The sequence below is a fragment of the Bombina bombina genome, chromosome 11, assembly GCF_027579735.1.
Source record: "Bombina bombina isolate aBomBom1 chromosome 11, aBomBom1.pri, whole genome shotgun sequence".
Classification (NCBI taxonomy): Eukaryota; Metazoa; Chordata; class Amphibia; order Anura; family Bombinatoridae; genus Bombina; species Bombina bombina.
In genome coordinates, this window is record NC_069509.1 from 192,212,592 (window position 1) to 192,237,624 (window position 25,033).

A 25,033-nucleotide genomic window follows, 5' to 3' on the forward strand; every position below is an offset into this window, starting at 1 on the left:
CATGAAGACATGTGCAGGTGAGTTGTGATGACATGAAATGCATGAAGACATGTGCAGGTGAGTTGTGATGACATGAAATGCATGAACACATGTGCAGGTGAATTGTGATGACATGAAATGCATGAAGACATGTGCAGGTGAGTTGTGATGACATGAAATGCATGAAGACATGTGCAGGTGAATTGTGATGACATGAAATGCATGAAGGACATGTGCAGGTGAGTTGTGATGACATGAAATGCATGAAGACATGTGCAGGTGAGTTGTGATGACATGAAATGAATGAAGCTTTGTGCAGGTGAGTTGTGATGACATGAAATGCATGAAGACATGTGCAGGTGAGTTGTGATGACATGAAATGCATGAAGACATGTGCAGGTGAGTTGTGATGACATGAAATGCATGAAGACATGTGCAGGTGAATTGTGATGACATGAAATGCATGAAGCCATGTGCAGGTGAGTTTGTGATGACATGAAATGCATGAAGACATGTGCAGGTGGACGGCATGCGATGACATGAAATGTGTGAAGCCATGTGCAGGTGAATTGTGATGACATGAAATCCATGAAGACATGTGCAGGTGACTGCATGTGATGACATGAAACGCATGAAGACATGTGCAGGTGACGGCATGTGATGACATGAAAATGCATGAAGCCATGTGCAGGTGAGTTGTGATGACATGAAATGTGTGAAGCCATGTGCAGGTGAGTTGTGATTACATGAAATGTGTGAAGCCATGTGCAGGTGACGGCATGTGATGACATGAAATGCATGAAGACATGTGCCAGTGAGTTGTGATGACATGAATTGCATGAAGACATGTGCAGGAGAGTTGTGATGACATGAAATGCATGAAGACATGTGCAGGTGAGTTTGTGTTGACATGAAATGCATGAAGACATGTGCAGGTGAATTGTGATGACATGAAATGCATGAAGACATGTGCAGGTGAGTTGTGATGACATGAAATACATGAAGACATGTGCAGGTGAGTTGTGATGACATGAAATGTGTGAAGCCATGTGCAGGTGAGTTGTGATGAACATGAAATGCGTGAATACATGTGCAGGTGAGTTGTGATGACATGAAATTTGTGAAGCTATGTGCAGGTGAGTTGTGATGACATGAAATGCATGAAGCTTTGTGCAGGTGAGTTGTGATGACATGAAATGCATGAAGACATGTGCAGGTGAGTTGTGATGACATGAAATGCATGAAGACATGTGCAGGTGAGTTGTGATGACATGAAATGCATGAACACATGTGCAGGTGAATTGTGATGACATTGAAATGCATGAAGACATGTGTAGGTGACGGCATGTGATGGCATAAAATGCATTAAGACATGTGCAGGTGAGTTGTGATGACATGAAATGCATGAACACATGTGCAGGTGAGTTGTGATGACATGAAATGCATGAAGACATGTGCAGGTGACGGCATGTGATGGCATGAAATGCATGAAGACATGTGCAGGTGAGTTTGTGATGACATGAAATGCGTGAAGCCATGTGCAGGTGAGTTGTGATGACATGAAATGCATGAAGCCATGTGCAGGTGAGTTGTGATGACATAAAATCTGTGAAGACATGTGCAGGTGAGTTGTGATGACATGAAATGCGTGAATACATGTGCAGGTGAGTTGTGATGACATGAAATTTGTGAAGCTATGTGCAGGTGAGTTGTGATGACATGAAATGAATGAAGCTTTGTGCAGGTGAGTTGTGATGACATGAATGCATGAAGACATGTGCAGGTGAGTTGTGATGACATGAAATGCATGAAGACATGTGCAGGTGAGTTGTGATGACATGAAATGCATGAACACATGTGCAGGTGAATTGTGATGACATGAAATGCATGAAGACATGTGTAGGTGACGGCATGTGATGGCATAAAATGCATGAAGACATGTGCAGGTGAGTTGTGATGACATGAAATGCATGAACACATGTGCAGGTGAATTGTGATGACATGAAATGCATGAAGACATGTGCAGGTGACGGCATGTGATGGCATGAAATGCATTGAAGACATGTGCAGGTGAGTTGTGATGACATGAAATGCGTGGAAGCCATGTGCAGGTGGAGTTGTGATGACATGAAATGCATGAAGCCATGTGCAGGTGAGTTGTGATGACATAAAATCTGTGAAGACATGTGCAGGTGAGTTGTGATGACATGAAATGCATGAAGACATGTGCAGGTGAATTGTGATGACACGAAATGCATGAAGCCATGTGCAGGTGACGGCATGTGATGACATGAAATGCATGAAGACATGTGCAGGTGAATTGTGATGACATGAAATGCATGAAGACTGTGCAGGTGAATTGTGATGACATGAAATGCATGAAGACATGTGCAGGTGAATTGTGATGACATGAAATGCATGAAGACATGTGCAGGTGAATTGTGATCACATGCACAAAGCCATCATGATTATGCATAACAAAAAATTCACTGGTCACAGACATTAACCACCACCTGTCCTGGTAACAACAGATACTGACAACATATGACAAAATGCAGCAGTAAAAAAGTCATGATCATTTTACTTTAGCTGCAGACTACAGAGAAATGAAAACAAAAAGTATATTATTTAAAAACAAAAAAATATAAAATAAAAAGCGGAACCTTCAATAAAAGGAGTTGAAATCTCTGAGTAAAATTTGCACACACTCAAAAGAAAAGTATAATATAATACAGCAAAGAAAATACCAGACAGAAAGGGATACAATATATAAGTTTAAGTTTATGTATAATTTTCTTTTGAGCGTGTGCAATTTTTACTTTTATTGAAGGGCACACTCTCTTTTTTTATTTTTTATTTTTTTATTTTTTATTTTTTTATTTGATCAGACACAGAAAAAAAAATTTCTTGTTGATAATTTATCAAAGCTGCCAAAAGCATATCTGCTGAGATAGGGCTCAAAATGTAAGCCACTCCCACCCACTAACCCTCCCCCCTCTTTAAATATGTTTTTCAATGTGAGACACCTTATTGTGCATTCATTTTTTAATATTGGTTTTGTTTTATACCATAAATTAAATAAAGATACATACAGTAAAATTAACAACAATAAGTGAATAGCATTTTGCAACATCAACCAGGGTTCTGGGGAAAGACAACAGCTGGACAGAAAATGGAAGTTGTTGAACTGAGAGAAACGCAGAGAAGTGCTGACATTAATGTGAGGTCATAGCAGACCTGTAAAAATTGTTTTATAATTATCATCTCAAAACTCTCTTTCTCCACTACCTCCTCTCTTAAATCTCTCTTTTTTACCCATCCCTTCTGTCTCAGGTCATGACTTCTTTTTACACTCTCTCTCCTCTCTCATCACTGTTTTTTTTCTCTCCAATCTTTCTTAACGTTTTTTTTCCCTCCATTTTCCCTTTTCCTCTCCAATCTCTCTCTGCCCCTGTTTACCCTTTCAGAAGCAACAATCTAAGCACTAATGGGGTCCCTATAGCCCTAGCCCTAGAGGAATAACATATCCTTGCCTTTTTCGATGAATAAACAATATCCCTTTAGATATTTTGTAGACATTCACTCCCTAACTCGCCACTGTTAAATTTCGCTCGCCTATGGCTAGTGGTAGTGGGCTAGTGGAAAATGTTGAGCCCTGTGCTATGACTAATGGCTATATATTGTACAAAACTCCATCTTCTAAAAGCATGTGCCACTCCTGTGTAACTATACCCCTGTGTACGTCTTTTAGGTCTGCTGGGAATGGTTGCACATATGATGTACACTCAGGTCCTGCAAGTGACGGTGAGTTTGGGTCCTGAAGACTGGAGACCCCATTCGTGGGATTATGGTTGGTCTTTTTGGTAAGTGACACCGAAAATAAACTAAGCTAAAAAAAACAAAAAAAAACAACAACACATCAATATATTTAACATTTTTCATAAAAGCATTTTGTGCAGAACGGAGAAAACAAGTGTTAGCAAATACACTACTAGTAAATGCAATTACTGTTTAAGGGCCCCGTGAGAAAACACGTTTTGGCGGAGATGTCTTCAATAGAAATAATAAGAGCTCGCTTGATATTTAAAAGTTTGCGATTGAGGACGAAGAACCCGGCGTATGTTTTAAACTTTAATATTACGCCAAATACAAATACCACTTACGCTGTTTTCAGTGCACTGTACCTTAAAATCGCTGTTATTTTAGTATGCACAGGTTTTCTCTTTCAGAGTAATTAGTGTTTTGAGTATTTTGATAAAAGCTCAGCAGCTTTTAATTTGCAAGAAAAAACAGTAAGACTGAAGGATGGAAATGTTTAGATAATTACGCTGGGATTTGAGAGACAATTTCATGCACGCCCGTGTTCAGCCCATTTTACAATAAAAAAACACTTTTGTGGTTTGTACTTACAAATTTCTATGTGATTTTTGCACACCCAGTGTACTTAAATTACGATTTACACGTGCATATTTAATACGATTTATTCCTGTGTAATTTGTATACACATTTTATGTTTTTGATAACATATGAGTTTTGGTGAACAATTTTTGTTATGATTTTTGATGCACCTTAACAAATTTTTCCGGTGTATTTTTGTGTGAATGGTTGAATTATTTGTTTGGTATGATTTTTTAAAAATACGATTTTCAATGTGCACTTTTGTAATATACGCATCTCCTTCCCTTATGGGAAATATGTGTACGCCCCTTACCGAGACACCCTGTTTTCAAGGTTAAAAGTGGCTTTAGATAATTCCACCAGGGAAATAGAAGGACTGGCGAGTCCAGCCCAGAGGCCTTTAGATCAGGTGAGAGTCCAGCCTAGAGGCCTTTAGATCAGGTGAGAGTCCAGCCTAGAGGCCTTTAGATCAGGTGAGAGTCCAGCCTAGAGGCCTTTAGATCGAGGTGAGAGTCCAGCCTAGAGGCCTTTAGATCAGGTGAGAGTCCAGCCCTAGAGGCCTTTAGATCAGGTGAGAGTCCAGCCTAGAGGCCTTTAGATCAGATGAGAGTCCAGCCTAGAGGCCTTTAGATCATGTGAGAGTCCAGCCTAGAGGTCTTTAGATCAGATGAGAGTCCTTTAGAGGCCTTTAGATCAGGTGAGAGTCCTTTAGAGGGCTTTAGATCAAGTGAGAGTCCAGCCTAGAGGCCTTTAGATACAGGTGAGAGTCCAGCCTAGAGGCCTTTAGATCAGGTTTGAGAGTCCAGCCTAGAGGCCTTTAGATCAGGTGAGAGTCCAGCCTAGAGGCCTTTAGATCAGGTGAGAGTCCAGCCTAGAGGCCTTTAGATCAGGTGAGAGTCCAGCCTAGAGGCCTTTAGATCAGGTGAGAGTCCTTTAGAGGCCTTTAGATCAGGTGAGAGTCCTTTAGAGGCCTTTAGATCAGGTGAGAGGTCCAGCCTAGAGGCCTTAAGATCAGGTGAGAGTCCAGCCTAGAGGCCTTTAGATCAGGTGAGAGTCCAGCCTAGAGGCCTTTAGATCAGGTGTGAGTCCAGCCTAGAGGCCTTTAGATCAGGTGAGGAGCTTTTTCTGTGCGCAGGTACATGCAGCATATCTACATAGGCTCTATGCACCCACCACTATTGAGAGCCTGTGGCACCTTGTATTGTGTCAGCAATGTTTTCATGATTACAAAGAAACTGTTGGCTCTTTGAGCAGGACAGGCTGCTCAATATGGTGATGCACAGAGCATATGTAGATATGTTCCACATAGGGTTGCCACCTGCCCCGGCTTCACCAGGTCCAATCCCGGTCTGGGACTTGTATGTCCCGTGCCCCGGAACTACCGTCAAATGCCCCGGGCTAAAGAGCTCCCCTGGGGCTGGCACAGCACTGAACCGCAGATTTAAAAAAAATAGCTAGCCAGAGGAGCTCATAGCCCGGCGGGAAGAGAGATGGAACCTGCCTGGAGTTGGGAGTATGTGGGAGGTGCTGCCCTGGAGTATGTGGGAGGGAGGAGGAGGGTCACATGACGTCACTTCCATCGCTGAACTGAGCCTGCACTGCCGCAGATTGTTTGACATGTAAGGAGAGTCAAGGACAGTGAGCAGAGGTGCGTGCAGCCAGGGTGACCGGTCCTGTAACTAACCCCACTAACGCTAACCTCTCTGCAGCTTCCAAAGAGATTTTATTATACTGAGTTAGTTATACAGGAGGGCGGGCTACAGCTACATTATCGTTTCCTAAGAGCCACAGACATAGTTTTCTGTCTCTTAGGAAATGATGCAGCTGTAAGCCCGCCCTCCTGTATAACAAGATTTATAATAAGATTTATTTTATTTTTTCACAATGTACACTGTGCTCTAAGTCAGGGACTGTGTTCTCATGCAATGTTACTGGCTGTGGCTGTATATATATATATATATATAATATATATATATATATATATATATATATATATATATAAATATATATGTATATTATATCAATTATATATATAAATTTGATTTCATATTGAATTTGAGGGCCGTGAGAAGCCACGCCCCAAGCCACGCCCCCTCCACCCCCATTTAGAAAGTGTCCAGGACTCTTCTGGGCAAAAGGTGGGCAACCCTAGTTCCACATGCCTGTGCACAGCAAAAGCTCTCAGGGAAATTGTGATAACAAAATTGCTTTTTAGTAAAAGTTAATACAAGTTTATTGCAAAAAAATGTTTTTCCATGTAAAATTTAAACCCACTGATACGCATTTCAGTTTTAGTTGGAATGCCCCTTTAAACAAAGTAGAAAATGTTGTTATAATATATTCCTATAGAACCAGCATCTGCCGCATCACTACCCAGATGTGTTAGAAGATAAAAGAGCACATTGCTGTATTAGTGCCACATAAAAGCTGGTTGGTTGCAGTCAGCATACCTTTTATAGAACCATCTGAAGATACTGGACAAGGACTGAACTCTACAGGCGACAAAGGCTTATTCTGCTTATTCTGTAACACAAAAGCTTCAGACGTCATTCCAGGAAAAGCTGTGACTCTGTGACTTCTCAAGCTGAACAGTCAAGTGCCAGCCAAATAAACAAGACGCTCTGTGTGCTCATCGTTGTGTGGAACAGTCTCTATAAACAAATGCAAATGCAGTCGCACTGCTTCAGGTAAAGGTTAATACGCTGCTATTTGAAGGTTAATAGTGAAGAAGATAAAAAAATGATGTTCTCAGTGCTTGGAGTTAATTGTTAAAGGGAATCTTAGTGCAATACTAAAAAATGCCCTATTTGCTACTAACCAACCTCAACCTAGTATTAGCCTTGGTCACAGATTGTGGTTAACCCTTTTGGTTAAACACCGTTATGGACAGGAGCCACTCTTTCTGAGCTAATCTGGGGTCACATACTCACGCATCCACCAATCACTAATGTCCAGCTAAGGACTCACTCAGGCAGGGTGGTTGGAACTTATGTGTTTAACTTGTAATCAGGGACCGCAGGCCGGTGTAATCAATAAGAAGAGCTGCTGTTTGAATTAGAAGATAACAAAGACTTTATAAAGAAATGAAAAACAAAAGAAACAGTATTGTTAGACGGTTTTAAAGCTTACGTTAATCTACGTCTTAGCTTTTTATTAAAGGAAAATGAAACCCAAACTTTGCCTTTCATGATTCGGCTAGAACATACAATTGTAAGGAACGTTCCAATTTACTTTTATTATCAATTATGCTTCGTTCTCTTGAGTGTCCTCTATGGAAGGAGTAGCAATGCATTACTGGGGGCTAGCTGAGCCTATATAGGTAAGCCAATGATAAAAGGCATATATCTGCGACCACCAATCATCTAGCTCATAGCTTCGGAGTCTACCTAGGTATGCTTTTTAACAAAGGATACCAAGAGCATAAAGCAAATTATATGATATGAGTAAATTGCAAAGTTGTTTAAAATTGTAATGTTCTGTGTGAATCATGAAAGAAAAATGTTTGGGTTTCATGATCCTTGAAGAGAAATACAACAGTATTTATTAACATGCGCTAATTGTGAGCCAGAGTGGAACGCTAACAGTTACGCACAAGCGATATAGGGGATTATTGCGGGTGTTGGGGCTCGTCAGGTTTACCACTGGTATTACAAGTAAAAGTGATCACTTCAGCGCAGTCGCATTTTACGCTAGAATGATTACCGTTGTCCTCAGAGCGCTGGTTTAACTGTTTTGCAAAACAAAAAAGTCTCACTGAATGCATCAAAAATACATTAGAAAATACAGTTACACTGATAATAACACCGTCTAATAAAAATGATTACAAAAAATATTGCACAAAAAAAAAGTTATAAGGGCTGAAAGATATGAGGTCTCAGGTGTTAGAAAAAAAGCTGCAATGGCGCTTTAAACATAAAGATACATAAATATACACATCTAACTATGTATATGTGTGTGTTTTATATATATACTTTAATACGTATGTCACATGTATATATGTATTTACAGACATATACACACATATAAATACATATGCACACACCACAGTACATATATACTTTCAACTCATCCTACGAGCGCAACCAACAAGTGCAAAAAGTGTTACTTCTATTGTGGTTAACACTCGAGTGGGAGTGTTAAATAAAGATCCACTTGTAATTGTCCCAGTGTTGGGGTACGCACAAAAAGTCCTGAGATACTGTGCCCTGCAAACTGGTGTCATACTGCGCTCACAGGGTATAGGGGTGTGAATAGCCTACATTCAATAATAAAATAAAACTACACCCGCTCCTTGTCACAGCTGCGAGATGTGCGCATTATAAGTAACAGAGATGCACCTGTTGTGTAACTAATAACGTCTCTGTGCATAGTTCCACTGTAAAGGACAACAGCATCAAAAAAGCCTTCAGAATATTACTCAACAAATGAATTAAAGCATAAAAACCTATAAAATGGTTCATGCTAACATAAGCAAACAAATACAAAACCTGTCAAGAGTCAACGCTCATCTATTAAACAGCGAGTCCACAACCGTCAGATAAGAAAACTTCCTTTTGTAAATAGGATCTTTATTAATTCTGTATACTCTGCGAAGAGTAAGGCAAAAAATAGCTTTATATTTTTATACCTCCCTAAATGTCCCTATTTAAGAGGACAGTCCCCCTGATTCTGAGCTCTGTCCCCACTGCCCATCTGAGTCAGCCATATTCCCACGGGAATAGGGCCCTCAATCCCTCCTGTATGTGTTTGTAAATTTTGTCCTGTCTTTTACACAGTCTTGTATTGTTTTATTTAAAATGAATTGTATCCATGGACAGCGCTGCGGAATAAATAAAGTTTAATAATATTTGAAGAATTCCCCCTAGCCCCACCCACAAACCACCAGACACACCACTATCTGAACAGACACACCCCCACTACCCCACCCACTTCCAACATGGCCCCTCCCACAAATGGTGATACCACCCATCAACCTTCTGAGTCCCTGATACCCAGCCAAAAATATTGGGAGGTAGCTCTTGGTGTCCTTTTTTTTTCTTAAAGAGAAGCAATGCACTACTGAGAGTTAGCTGAACACATCAGTTCATGACAAGAGGCATATATGTGAAGCAAACAATCACCACCTCCTAAGCCTACCTAGGTATGCTTTTCAACAGAGGATGGCAATTATACAAAGCAAATTAGATAATAGAAGTAAATTGGAAAGTTTGTACGAAATTATATGCTCTATTTGAATTAAAAATGAACATTTTGGGGTTTGTGTCCTTTTGATGTTTTTTCACTTTAGTGAACTTATAAACAAATACAATGGGTGTTATAATAAGACCAAAAAAAATGTCTTACAAGCATTACTTACTGGCTCACAGCTGTGTTATACCCCTGTAGAATTTAAACACATAGGTAAACACCCGCACCCACAAGGCATTCTAGTGCGATTTACTAAAACCTCCCTTCATCCTCTCCAGCATCACCAGATCCCTTGTTATTCTATGCTAACTGAATTCACTAAAAGCTCCCTCCAGCGTCTCCAGCTTCACCAGTTCCTATGTTATTTCTATGTAACTGATTCACTAAAGCTCCCTCCAGCCTCACCAGTTCCTATGTTATTCTAAGTAACTGATTCACTAAAGCTCCCTCCAGCCTCTCCAGCTTCACCAGTTCCTATGTTATTCTAAGTAACTGATTCACTAAAGCTCCCTCCAGCCTCTCCAGCCTCACCAGTTCCTATGTTATTCTTTGTAACTGATTCACTAAAGCTCCCTACAGCCTCTCCAGCTTCAACAGTTCCTATGTTATTCTAAGCAACTGATTCACTAAAGCTCCCTTCAGTCCCTCCAGCTTCACCAGTTCCTGTTATTATATGCAACTGATTCACTAAAGCTTTCTCCAGCCTCTCCAGCTTCACCAGTTCCTATGTTATTCTATGTAACTGATTCACTAAAGCTCCTTCCAGCCTCTCCAGCATCACCAGTTCTTATGTTATTCTATGTAACTGATTCACTAAAGCTCCCTCCAGCCTCTCCAGCCTCACCAGTTCCTATGTTATTCTATGTTACTGATTCACTAAAGCTCCCTCCAGACTCTCCAGCTTCACCAGTTCCTATGTAATTCTATGTAACTGATTCACTAAAGCTCTCTACAGCCTCCACAGCTTCCCCAGTTCCAGTTATTCTATGTAACTGATTCACTAAACCTCCCTCCAGCATCACCAGTTCCTATGTTATTCTATGTAACTGATTCACTAAAGCTCCCTCCAGCCACTCCAGCATCACCAGTTCCTATGTTATTCTATGTAACTGATTCACTAAAGCTCCCTCCAGCCTCTCCAGCATCACCATTTCCTATGTTATTCTATGTAACTGATTCACTAAAGCTCTCTCCTGCCTCTCCTGCCACACCATTTTTTATGTTATTCTATGTAACTGATTCACTAAAGCTCCCTACAACCTCCACAGCTTCACCAGTTCCTAAGTTATTCTATGTAACTGATTCACTAAAGCTCCCTACAACCTCCACAGCTTCACCAGTTCCTATGTTATTCAATGTAACTGATTTACTAAACTCCCTCCAGCCTCTCCAGCATCACCAGTTCCTATGTTATTCTATGTAACTGATTCACTAAAGCTCCCTCCAGCCTCTCCAGCTTCACCATTCCTATGTTATTCTATGTAACTGATTCACTAAAGCTCCCTCCAGCCTCTCCAGCATCACCAGTTCCTACGTTATTCTATGTATCTGATTCACTAAAGCTCCCTCCAGCCTCTCCCGATTCACCTGTTCCTGTTATTTTATGTAACTGATTCACTAAAGCTCCCTCCAGCCTCTCCTGCATCACCAGTTCCTATGTTATTCTATGTAACTGATTCACTAAACCTCCCTCCAGCCTCTCCAGCTTAACCTGTTCCTATGTTATTCTATGTAACTGATTCACTAAACCTCCCTCCAGCCTCTCCAGTTCCTATGTTATTCTATGTAACTGATTCTATAAAGCTCCCTCCAGCCTCACCAGTTCCTATTTTATTCTATGTAACTGATTCACTAAAGCTCCCTCCAGCCTCACCCAGTTCCTATGTTATTCTATGCAACTGATTCACTAAAGCTCCCTCCAGCCTCTCCAGCTTCACCAGATTCCTGTTATTATAATGCAACTGATTCACTAAAGCTCCCTCCAGCCTCTCCAGTTTCTATGTTATTCTATGTAACTGATTCACTAAAGCTCCCTCCAGCCTCTCCAGCATCACCAGTTCTTATGTTATTCTATGTAACTGATTCACTAAAGCTACCTCCAGCCTCTCCAGCTTTATCTGTTCCTATGTTATTCTATGTAACTGATTCACTAAAGCTCCCTCCAGCCTCTCCAGCTTCACCAGTTCCTATGTTATTAATTTCTAACATGATTCACACTAAAGCTCCTACCAGCCTCTCCAGCTTCACTCAGTTACCTATGTTAAATTCCTATTGTTAACATAGATTCACTAAAGCTCCCTCCAGCCTCTACAACTTCACCAGTTCCTAATGTTTTCCCTATGTAACTGCATTCACTAAGCTCCCACCAGCCTCTATCCAGCATCACCAGGTTCCTATGTTATTCTATGCAACTGATTCACTAAAGCTCCCTCTATCCTCTCCAGCTTCACCAGTTCTTAAGTTATTCTATGTAACTGATTCACTAAAGCTCCCTCCAGCCTCTCCAGCATCACCAGTTCTTATGTTATTCTATGTAACTGATTCACTAAAGCTCCCCCCAGCCTCTCCAGCTTCACCAGTTCCTATGTTATTCTATGTAACTGATTCACTAAAGCTCCCTCCAGCATCACCAGTTCCTATATTATTCTATGTAAATGATTCACTAAAGCTCCCTCCAGCATCACCAGTTCCTATGTTATTCTATGTAACTGATTCACTAAAGCACCCTCCAGCCTCTCCAGCTTCCCCAGTTCCTATGTTATTCTATGTAACTGATTCACTAAAGCTCATTCCAGCCTCTCCTGCGTCACCATTTCCTATGTTATTCTATGTAACTGATTCACTAAAGCTCCCTACAACCTCCACAGCTTTACCAGTTCCTATGTTATTCTATGTAACTGATTCACTAAAGCTCCCTCCAGCCTCTCCAGCATCACCAGTTCTTATGTTATTCTATGTAACTGATTCACTAAAGCTCCCTCCAGCCTCTCCAGCCTCACCATTTCCTATGTTATTCTATGTTACTGATTCACTAAAGCTCCCTCCAGACTCTCCAGCTTCACCAGTTCCTATGTAATTCTATGTAACTGATTCACTAAAGCTCTCTACAGCCTCCACAGCTTCCCCAGTTCCAGTTATTCTATGTAACTGATTCACTAAACCTCCCTCCAGCATCACCAGTTCCTATGTTATTCTATGCAACTGATTCACTAAAGCTCCCTCCAGCCACTCCAGCATCACCAGTTCCTATGTTATTCTATGTAACTGATTCACTAAAGCTCCCTCCAGCCTCTCCAGCATCACCAGTTCCTATGTTATTCTATGTAACTGATTCACTAAAGCTCTCTCCTGCCTCTCCTGCCACACCATTTTTTATGTTATTCTATGTAACTGATTCACTAAAGCTCCCTACAACCTCCACAGCTTCACCAGTTCCTAAGTTATTCTATGTAACTGATTCACTAAAGCTCCCTACAACCTCCACAGCTTCACCAGTTCCTATGTTATTCAATGTAACTGATTTACTAAAACTCCCTCCAGCCTCTCCAGCATCACCAGTTCCTATGTTATTCTATGTAACTGATTCACTAAAGCTCCCTCCAGCCTCTCCAGCTTCACCATTCCTATGTTATTCTATGTAACTGATTCACTAAAGCTCCCTCCAGCCTCTCCAGCATCACCAGTTCCTACGTTATTCTATGTATCTGATTCACTAAAGCTCCCTCCAGCCTCTCCAGCATCACCAGTTCCTACGTTATTCTATGTATCTGATTCACTAAAGCTCCCTCCAGCCTCTCCCGATTCACCTGTTCCTGTTATTTTATGTAACTGATTCACTAAAGCTCCCTCCAGCCTCTCCAGCATCACCAGTTCCTACGTTATTCTATGTATCTGATTCACTAAAGCTCCCTCCAGCCTCTCCCGATTCACCTGTTCCTGTTATTTTATGTAACTGATTCACTAAACCTCCCTCCAGCCTCTCCAGCTTAACCTGTTCCTATGTTATTCTATGTAACTGATTCACTAAACCTCCCTCCAGCCTCTCCAGTTCCTATGTTATTCTATGTAACTGATTCTATAAAGCTCCCTCCAGCCTCACCAGTTCCTATTTTATTATATGTAACTGATTCACTAAAGCTCCCTCCAGCCTCACCAGTTCCTATGTTATTCTATGCAACTGATTCACTAAAGCTCCCTCCAGCCTCTCCAGCTTCACCAGTTCCTGTTATTATATGCAACTGATTCACTAAAGCTCCCTCCAGCCTCTCCAGTTTCTATGTTATTCTATGTAACTGATTCACTAAAGCTCCCTCCAGCCTCTCCAGCATCACCAGTTCTTATGTTATTCTATGTAACTGATTCACTAAAGCTACCTCCAGCCTCTCCAGCTTTATCTGTTCCTATGTTATTCTATGTAACTGATTCACTAAAGCTCCCCTCCAGCCTCTCCAGCTTCACCAGTTCCTATGTTATTCTATGTAACTGATTCACTAAAGCTCCCTCCAGCCTCTCCAGCTTCACCAGTTCCTATGTTATTCTATGTAACTGATTCACTAAAGCTCCCTCCAGCCTCTCCAACTTCACCAGTTCCTATGTTATTCTATGTAACTGATTCACTAAAGCTCCCTCCAGCCTCTCCAGCTTCACCAGTTCCTATGTTATTCTATGCAACTGATTCACTAAAGCTCCCTCTATCCTCTCCAGCTTCACCAGTTCTTAAGTTATTCTATGTAACTGATTCACTAAAGCTCCCTCCAGCCTCTCCAGCATCACCAGTTCTTATGTTATTCTATGTAACTGATTCACTAAAGCTCCCCCCAGCCTCTCCAGCTTCACCAGTTCCTATGTTATTCTATGTAACTGATTCACTAAAGCTCCCTCCAGCATCACCAGTTCCTATATTATTCTATGTAAATGATTCACTAAAGCTCCCTCCAGCCTCTCCAGCATCACCAGTTCCTATGTTATTCTATGTAACTGATTCACTAAAGCACCCTCCAGCCTCTCCAGCTTCCCCAGTTCCTATGTTATTCTATGTAACTGATTCACTAAAGCTCATTCCAGCCTCTCCTGCGTCACCATTTCCTATGTTATTCTATGTAACTGATTCACTAAAGCTCCCTACAACCTCCACAGCTTTACCAGTTCCTATGTTATTCTATGTAACTGATTCACTAAAGCTCCCTCCAGCCTCTCCAGCTTCACCAGTTCCTATGTTATTCTATGTAACTGATTCACTAAAGCTCCCTCCAACCTCTCCAGCTTCACCAGTTCCTATGTTATTCTAAGCAACTGATTCACTAAAGCTCCCTCCAGCCTTTCCAGCTTCACCAGTTCCTATGTTATTCTATGTAACTGACTCACTAAAGCTCCCTCCAACCTCTCCAGCTTCACCAGTTCCTATGTTATTCTATGTAACTGACTCACTAAAGCTCCCTCCAGCCTCTCCAGCTTTACCAGTTCCTGTTATTATATGCAACTGATTCACTAAAGCTCCCTCCATCCTCTCCAGCTTTACCAGTTCCTGTTATTATATGCAACAGTATTCGTTAGTGAACCAACTGCATAGAATAGCCCTATGAATAGGTTGTTGAGACCCCTTGGTAAATCCAGCCCATTGATACACAGCTGCAGGGGTAAATGTCCCTTTAACAAATAAAATGACAATCACAAATCTCCTTTTATTGATTTGTAAATGGGGTGCACCATATCAAATCTCACATCTAGCTGTATAATCCCAGACAAATCACTTTGCTTTTCATGCATAACTTGTTTTAGCACCTTTTCTGAACAAAACCTTTAGATATTTAACGTAGACCTCATTATTTCTGAGACAATATGCATTTATGCTTTTAAAGAACCCAATTGTGAACTGGTAGATAAATGTGATAATAATCAGGAGACAGTTGCTCAGCCAGGCAGGGAATAAAATATAATTGTGTTAGATGTAAGTCGCAGCGGTGCAGCCGGCTAATAAGCGTGACTCGTGCGGCAAATGACAATAGTTTAGGAAACAGCGACTTTGAGATTTCAGTGTAAATGTAATTACTGCCATATAATGTGCTGTGAAATTACCCTGAGGAGATCAACAGAGACTGAAAAAAACTTTCACACACCTGAGGAAAATACTAGCTCTGATTTAGAGCAAATATGATGTTGGTTCCATGATGTATTTTTCCGCTATTACTTGATTTTCAATCACTTTTGCCAGATGGATTGAGAAATGAATATAAATATTTACACTATTTGGATAGCACTAAATAGTTTTAATTCTGATGTGGTTATGATTTGGGTCAGATGGTTCCAGCTCTTGTTTATGAAGATAAATACAGACACATTTATGCCAGATTGTCAGTAAATGTCAGGAAAGCCGGGATTATCCACTACACTGAGCATTTAGCCATTTATTCTATTAATCTTTGTCCTAAAAGCTAGAAATACTGTGAATGTGCTGCAGCTGTTGCTGTGGCAGTAATGTCCCTGTGGGCACAATATGTCTGCATTAAAGGGACATTATACACTAGATTTTTATTTGCATAAATGTTTTGTAGATGATCCATTTATAAAGCCCATACAGCTTTTTATTTAAAAAAATGTATAGTTTTGCTTATTTTTAAATAACATTGTGCTGATTTTCAGACTCCTAACCAAGCCCCAAAGTTTTAAGAGAATACCGATGTATACCTACTCCAGCTTGCTCCTGTTTGTGTAAAGGGTCTTTTCATATGCAGAGGAAGGGGAGGGTCTGCTATTTCCCACTTGCAGTGGGTTTTCCACTAACCTTTTAAACAGAGTTAAGATGGGAGCTTCTAAGTAAGTTTTAAAACCGTTTTATACTGGATTTTTATATCAGTATCTGTGCATCTTATTCTTTATAGTAGTGTTTATTACATGTAGTTATATGAAAATGAGTGTATACTGTCCCTTTAAGGCTATGTGCCCCCTTTGCTAGAGCTCCCTCTGGCATCTCAGAGGTTAATCCTAACCCTAGATGTGAGCCTAACCCTAGCCCTGGTTGTAACCTTACTGGCATCTAAGAGGTTAATCCTAACCCTAGATGTAAACCTAACCCTAGCCCTGGCTGTAACCTTACTGGCATCTAAGAGGTTAATCCTAACCCTAGATGTGAACCTAACCCTAGCCCTGGTTGTAACCTTACTAGCATCTAAGAGGTTAATCCTAACCGTAGATGTAAGCCTAACCCTAGCCCTGGTTGTAACCTTACTGGCATCTAAGAGGTTAATCCTAACCGTAGATGTAAGCCTAAACCCTAGCCCTGGTTGTAACCTTACTAGCATCTAAGAGGTTAATCCTAACCCTAGATGTGAGCCTAACCCTAGCCCTGGTTGTAACCTTACTGGCATCTAAGAGGTTAATCCTAACCGTAGATGTAAGCCTAACCCTAGCCCTGGTTGTAACCTTACTAGCATCTAAGAGGTTAATCCTAACCCTAGATGTGAGCCTAACCCTAGCCCTGGTTGTAACCTTACTGGCATCTAAGAGGTTAATCCTAACCCTAGATGTGAGCCTAACCCTAGCCCTGGTTGTAACCTTACTGGCATCTAAGAGGTTAATCCTAACCCTAGATGTAAGCCTAACCCTAGCCCTGGTTGTAACCTTACTGGCATCTAAGAGGTTAATCCTAACCCTAGATGTGAGCCTAACCCTAGCCCTGGTTGTAACCTTACTGGCATCTAAGAGGTTAATCCTAACCCTAGATGTGAGCCTAACCCTAGCCCTGGCTGTAACCTTACTGGCATCTAAGAGGTTAATCCTAACCCTAGATGTGAGCCTAACCCTAGCCCTGGTTGTAACCTTACTGGCATCTAAGAGGTTAATCCTAACCCTAGATGTGAGCCTAACCCTAGCCCTGGTTGTAACCTTACTGGCATCTAAGAGGTTAATTAGCCCTAGATGTCGAGCCTAACCCTAGCCCTGGCTGTAACCTTACTGGCATCTAAGAGGTTAATCCCGTAACCTAGATGTGAGGCCTAACCCCTAGCCATGGTTGTAACCTTTACTGGCATCTAATGAGGTTAATCCTAACCCTAGATGTGAGCACTAACCTAGCCCTGGTAGTAACCTTACTGGCATCTAATGAGGGTTAATCCTATACCCTAGCTGTGAGCCTAACCTAGCCCTGGTTGTAACACTTACTGGCATCTAAGAGGTTATCTTAACCCTAGATGTGAGCCTAACCCTAGCCCTGGTTGTAACTTAGTACCAACCTGAGGCTTCAACTGTAATTAACCCCATGTGTGCCACGAAGAATGTCGGTGAAGCAAAGTAATTATTATTAATTATCAGGTATTTGTAGAGCGCCAACAGGGTCCGCAGGGCTATGAATTGTGTTTGTATTATGCATTTACGGATTATGCCATTTTACTGTGTTTAGTTGTCCATTAACAAGTCCCTGCCATAAGAAATGCAGCCATGTCTGGTGTAAAACCCAAACCTTAAAAGAACAAGTAGTCACGTTTGTATTTGTTCAATCTAAATTCAATACAAAAGGAATTTTCGTTTTTCGTTTCCTTTGCATGTAATTTAACTTAAAAATTGTGGGTTTTCCAGTTCTGATAATTGGCATTGCACAATGCAGACTTCACAAGCCTAACCCAGTTACATATCTGTTCCTAATTGTCTGCAGCAGATGTAATAAGAAACTACAAAACAATGCAATGTTGCTAACAAAAATGACCGCGTTAGTCTTGTCTAGATAGGGACCCTCCTAATAAGAGTAGTGGTGGTGCGGAGGATATTACCCACTGAACAGCAAATTCCTTCAGAAAGATTTGTATTCAGCTGGTATGTTAATTAATTGCAAGACTACAAAAGTGAGTCTTTTTAATTACAAGGTGTTTTTGTCCTTTTTTGGGATTTAATACACTTGAGAAAGAAAGTATTTTTCTTACAAATAATAGATATACCAGAGCAAGGAGTCTTTATCTGTAATTTGTAATATTAGTCATTTAAAGGGTATTAGATCCATGGAACAGACTTCCAGCTTTATGGCAGGGACTTGTAAATAGAAAACTAAACACAGTAAAATTGCATAATACAAACACAATTCAAAAGCACTTTGTTTGAACCTCAAATGAGTAGATTTCTTTTGGACAAATTTTAAAGTTTGTTTTATTCTCACTCCCAATGCATCATGTGGACAACCATAAGCCAATCATCAAAAACTGAATTTATTACTTTCCAATACATTTCTTTCTTTCCGTGTGATGAGAGACCATAGGTGTCCATAATATGTGGGATATATTTCCTGCCACTAGGAGGAGGTCAATAACCCTCACAAGAGCTTTAATCCCACCCACCTCCTCTCCTCACTCAGTTTACACATAGCTGAGCAGAGGAGAGAGACAGAAAAGGTAAGACAGACATAATGTAGGGTTAAGAGGAGCAAATAGGAACTGACGTCCATATAGCAAAACCTCGAGCAGATCCTATGAAAACGTATCATCCCAAAATAAATAAATATATCAGTAAGTATAAATTCTGCTTTCTTTCGTAAGATGATGAGAGTCTATAGGTGTCCAAAACATGTGGGATACAATACCCAAGCTGAAAGTCCATGTTAAGGTCGGACGGGTGGGACAAAATGATGGCAGTTCCTATTTGCCGAACACTGCGGCCTGAAGGACTTTCCTGCCAAAAGCAGCTTTGGAAGAAACATAAATATCAAAATGGTAAGATTTAGAAAATGTATGGAGAGACGACCAAGTTTCTGCCTTGCAAATCTGTTCCAAGGTGGCATCATTTCTGAAGGCCCATTAGTAGATACAGACCTCTTTCATCCTGTCTCCTTGGTGGCCAAGTACAAACTGAGTTGGGAGAGGAGGTGGGAGGGATTAAAGCTCTTGTGAGGGTTCTTGATCTCTTCCTAGTGTCAGGAACTATATCCCACATGTTATGGCCATCTATAGATTCTCATTATCTTATGAAAGAAATGCATATATGTATAGTCTGTGAATCTTACAGATGATTAGTAGTATCTGGTACCTCAGAAAGTGTGTATATATAAAGATTGTGCTTATTTAAATAATGGCAGTGAATCGGAAAGTTGTTTAAAATTGTGTGTTCTATCTGAATTATGAAAGTTTCATTTTTGACTTGAGTGTCCCTTTAATTACAATAGATAATTGTTTGTTTTCTTCCATTTCACAGCCTGGCCTGGTGCTCCTTTACCTGCTGTATGGCCGCTTCTGTTACTACTTTGAACTCTTACACTAAAACAGTCATCGAGTTTGGGCACAAGCACAAGATTTTTGAGCAGGTTTTGCAAGAGGAACAAACATTCATTGAACACAATAAACTTAAGCTCCAGAAGGATCTGCTGCTCCAGTCAGTGTCCAGCTCAGTGGAGCTTTCAGACGCTCCGGTGAGCAATATCCGGAAATCTGTAATATGTCCAAATTCAGTGAACCTTGCAGAGATTTCCAGAGACAGTGGCGGAGGAGCACGTGCTAAGGACAAGGTTCTAACTGAGAAATCTGGGGACAGCCGTTGCCAATTTTATTAGGATTTCAGCTCTAGACATCAGAACGTCTGTATTCAGTTTACCGCCATTTTATTATTGTTTCCAGTTTGTGTGCAGGAGTCCTCAGCATGCAAAGGAATCATCATAACCTTGTTCTACACTGCCCTGCGAGTGCTACGTCTGACCCTCTTCCCAAGACTGCTGTCTGTCCAATGTCTGTCTGTGGTTCTGAAGAAGCAAAACTTTACTAAAGCTGTCCAAAATATCAGACTATCACCCAGCCAATCATAATTAGACCAGTTGGCTGCTCAAGCAATCTATTTTACTTCTTTCCAAATCCAGAAAATCAATTATAGGATTAAGATCAAGTGAATAAACAATTTATTAATTCAAACAACACAAAATCCTGCGTCTTCTCCAAAAGTAAAACCCTTTGACATCGGAACAGCTCTCTAAATTCAAACAGTGCTAAGGCTACGCAACAGGCAAACTCCATTCTCCTAAAATGCTAAGAGGGTGCAAACCGGAATGGTGCTAAACCCTATGAACCAGTGTCAGAACAAAAGTAATGGTGGCTCTGAAAATTACCATAAGGTTAAAAATACTTTTTTTAATTGAAAAAAAATAAAAAATGATAGTTACAGGGGGGTAACCCAGTATTATTTTGTGTTTTGCTCTTAAAGGGACATGAGATGAAACCCCAATTATTTTTTTATGATTCAGACAAAACATTTAACCCCATAAAAACTGGGCATTTCTGTCTAAGACTTCCTCAAAAGACCAGAGCATTTTTAGCATTTTTGCCAAAACTACATTTAAACAGAAATAGAGCCTTGGTTTTTTTTTATTTACCTATTAAAACTATATATATTTTTTTTAGTAGACAACCTAAAGTATTGATCTAGGCCCATTTTTGTATATATATATATATATATATATATATATATATATATATATATATATATATATATATATATTTTTTTTTTTTTATTATTGTTTTTTTCTGCAGTGTAGGATCCCCTAACCCTCCAACCTCCTGACCCCCCCATAGCTCTCTAACTCTTCCCCTTCTAACTTTTGCTGCCATGTTACGGTACTGGCAGCTGTCTGCCCAGTATCAATAAACCCCAGTTTTTTGTATGTTTTTTTATTTTTATTTAATTATATAGCTACCCCCAACTCATTACCCTACCCCCCTCCAGATCAATATCCCCCCTCACTATAGGACCCCCCCCCCTCTCCCTCACCCCCCCTCCTTGCCACTCTCCAGAGATATTTTCTGTAGTGTAGCTGTCTATCCCGCCCCCCTAGCAGCGATGGGCACACCCACATGCCTCGCTCCTAACTCTGCCACACCACCAACGATCAGCATCAGTAACTCTGCAACTCTATTTCTGCAGTGCTCTACTCATGGGGCATGCAGTAATAGTGCATTCTCGCTACTTTTAGCAAGATTGCGGCAGAGAAAAGCCCAGTTAAACAACTTTTCAATTTATAGCAATGATCTAATTTGCCTCATTCTCTTGTTATCCTTAGTTGAAAGCATACCTAAGTAGCCTCCGGAGCAGCAATGCATTACTGGGAGCTAGCTGCTTATTGGTGGCTATGCACATTTATGCATCTTTTCATTGGTTCATCAGATGTGTTCAGCAGCTTCCTGTAGTGCATATCTGCTCCTTCAACCAAGAATACCAAGAGAATGAAACAAATGTAATAACTTTAGTAAAGCTGTATATTGATGCTCTGTTTAAATCATGAAAAAAATGGTGGTTCATGTTTCTTTAATCAACTGTGATTAAGTGCTTGTCCTTAGCACAGAATGTGTAAGAATATTAAATGACCCTTCTACATATAAATGCTTTATTGTTTAGATTAATGGTGACTATCAGAGCCTCCTTTACTTGTGTTGTGACAATAAAACAAGAAACGCTAATTAACAGGCGTATCACAAGCTTATCAATAGTTTCTGCAAAGCACCATGGGAGCTAAATCAATAGTAACATATGAAAAAAGAAAATCATTAAATATTGCTGATTACGCCTGATGGTTTTACATCAGTTCCTGAGCAATTCATAATCACAAAAAGGGATATGAAACCCAAACATTTACTTTCATGATTCTGATCGAGAATACAATTTTATAAAAAAGATTCCAAATTATTTCTATTATCATATTAGCTTTGTTCTCATGTTCTTCTTGGTTGAAGAGATATCTAGATAGGTCGCGTGCACATGCATAAAACACTACATAACAGGAAAAGTGCTGCCATCTAGTGTTCTTGTTACTATATAACTGCACACGTGCACACTCCTGAGCATAAATCTGTGCTTTTCATTAAAGTATGACATAAAAACAAAGCACATTGTATAATAATTAATAATTAAATTGTATGTTCTATCTGGACCATGAAAGAATGATTTGGGGTTTAATTTAAACCGCTAGACTCTTGTAATGATCATATTTATTCTCAGTTCCGGTTCTGTTTATTAGTATGTGAGCAGAGCAGGCGCACGCATGTTAAAGGGACGGTCTAATTAAAGCAACATCAGAGATAGTAATATAAATTGTTTAATCACTTGTACTAAACATTACAATACACGTTCATTATTTATTGTATCCTCTTTCCTGTAATTTAACTCTGCAATGTGTGGGCTTTCAGTTCCTGTTACACGTGCAGAATGCAGACAAAACACTGCTAAACTTCCATCCGCCGTTGTTTGCACACTCTATTGAACCATCTGTCACTAATTGGCGTCAGCAGAGACGGAAACCCTCTGGGTTATAACATTTTTTTATTTTCAGCCACCTAATATAATTTAATAAAATCCATCTGCATATTATTCTCAGGATATTCTTTGCTTTCATTACATTATTCTGTATAGCATTTATTTAGTGTGTAATATCCCTTTAAATACATGGCAGCTAATTACAAACCGTCTGGCAATTAGTATTGTCTGTGTGTTGTACAGTAATTACAATATAAAATACCTCTGCTGCTAATAGTTCGGCACCATTACCTCCTGAAAAGATGGCGGTGGTGTTTAATGATGACATCACAGGCCGAAGGAACTGTCCAATAGGTGACGTGTAGGTAGTGAAAGAGCCACTAAAGTCAAAATGAAAGTGTATTAATTCAGATAAAACAGCAATTTAAAAATAACTTTCTAATATATTATATTATCAAAACGTTCACATTCTACTGAGCATGTGCAAAGTGTACAGTATATATGTATTCTGTGATTGGCTGATGACTGTCATATGATACAGGAGGAGGGAAAATTAGATTAATTTGCCAGAAAATATTCTACTGCTCATTTCATGTGTTATTGCATTGTCATTGAACTGGTGTATTTGTCAGTTATTTAATTCTGCTGTATTTGGTGCCCCTTTAAAGGGATATTAAACCCAAAAATGTTCTTTTGTGATTCAGACAGAACAGACCATTTCATTCAAACAATAATTCAAATTTACTTCTATTATCAAATTTGCTTTGCTCCAGTTATATTTTGTGTTGAAGAGATACTTAGGTAGCATCTTGAGCACTGCATGGCAGGAAATAGTGCTGCAATCTAGTGCTCTTGCATATGGATAATATTCTTGTAAAACTGCTGCCCTCTAGTGCTCTTGCATATAGATAACATTCTTGTAAAACTGCTGCCCTCTAGTGCTCTTGCATATAGATAATATTCTTGTAAAACTGCTGCCCTCTAGTGCTCTTGCATATAGATAATATTCTTGTAAAACTGCTGCCCTCTAGTGCTCTTGCATATAGATAACATTCTTGTAAAACTGCTGCCCTCTAGTGCTCTTGCATATAGATAATATTCTTGTAAACCTGCTGCCATCTAGTGGTCTTGCATATAGATAACATTCTTGTAAAACTGCTGCCCTCTAGTGCTCTTGCATATAGATAATATTCTTGTAAAACTGCTGCCCTCTAGTGCTCTTGCAAATAGATAACATTCTTGTAAAACTGCTGCCCTCTAGTGCTCTTGCATATGGATAATATTCTTGTAAAACTGCTGCCCTCTAGTGCTCTTGCATATAGATAATATTCTTGTAAAACTGCTGCCCTCTAGTGCTCTTGCAAATAGATAACATTCTTGTAAAACTGCTGCCATCTAGTGCTCTTGCAAATAGATAACATTCTTGTAAAACTGCTGCCCTCTAGTGCTCTTGCATATAGATAACATTCTTGTAAAACTGCTGCAATCTAGTGCTCTTGCAAATAGATAACATTCTTGTAAAACTGCTGCCCTCTAGTGCTCTTGCATATAGATAACATTCTTGTAAAACTGCTGCCCTCTAGTGCTCTTGCATATAGATAACATTCTTGTAAAACTGCTGCCCTCTAGTGCTCTTGCAAATAGATAACATTCTTGTAAAACTGCTGCCCTCTAGTGCTCTTGCATATAGATAACATTCTTGTAAAACTGCTGCCATCTAGTGCTCTTGCATATGGATAACATTCTTGTAAAACTGCTGCCCTCTAGTGCTCTTGCATATAGATAACATTCTTGTAAAACTGCTGCCCTCTAGTGCTCTTGCATATAGATAACATTCTTGTAAAACTGCTGCCCTCTAGTGCTCTTGCAAATAGATAACATTCTTGTAAAACTGCTGCCCTCTAGTGCTCTTGCAAATAGATAACATTCTTGTAAAACTGCTGCCCTCTAGTGCTCTTGCATATGGATAATATTCTTGTAAAACTGCTGCCCTCTAGTGCTCTTGCATATGGATAATATTCTTGTAAAACTGCTGCCCTCTAGTGCTCTTGCATATAGATAATATTCTTGTAAAACTGCTGCCATCTAGTGCTCTTGCATATGGATAACATTCTTGTAAAACTGCTGCCCTCTAGTGCTCTTGCATATAGATAACATTCTTGTAAAACTGCTGCCCTCTAGTGCTCTTGCATATGGATAATATTCTTGTAAAACTGCTGCCATCTAGTGCTCTTGCATATGGATAACATTCTTGTAAAAC

At 40.0% G+C, this 25,033-nt stretch overlaps 1 protein-coding gene across 1 annotated transcript in view; it reads left to right on the forward strand.

The window, feature by feature from the left end:
* GSG1L (GSG1 like) overlaps positions 1-20,089 on the forward strand; it is a 174,185-nt gene extending 154,096 nt beyond the window's left edge. The window contains 2 exon segments of the mRNA XM_053694275.1: positions 3,731-3,842; positions 19,735-20,089. Of these exon segments, the coding sequence (XP_053550250.1) occupies positions 3,731-3,842; positions 19,735-20,089 (467 nt within the window).
* The last annotated feature ends 4,944 nt before the right edge of the window (positions 20,090-25,033 follow it).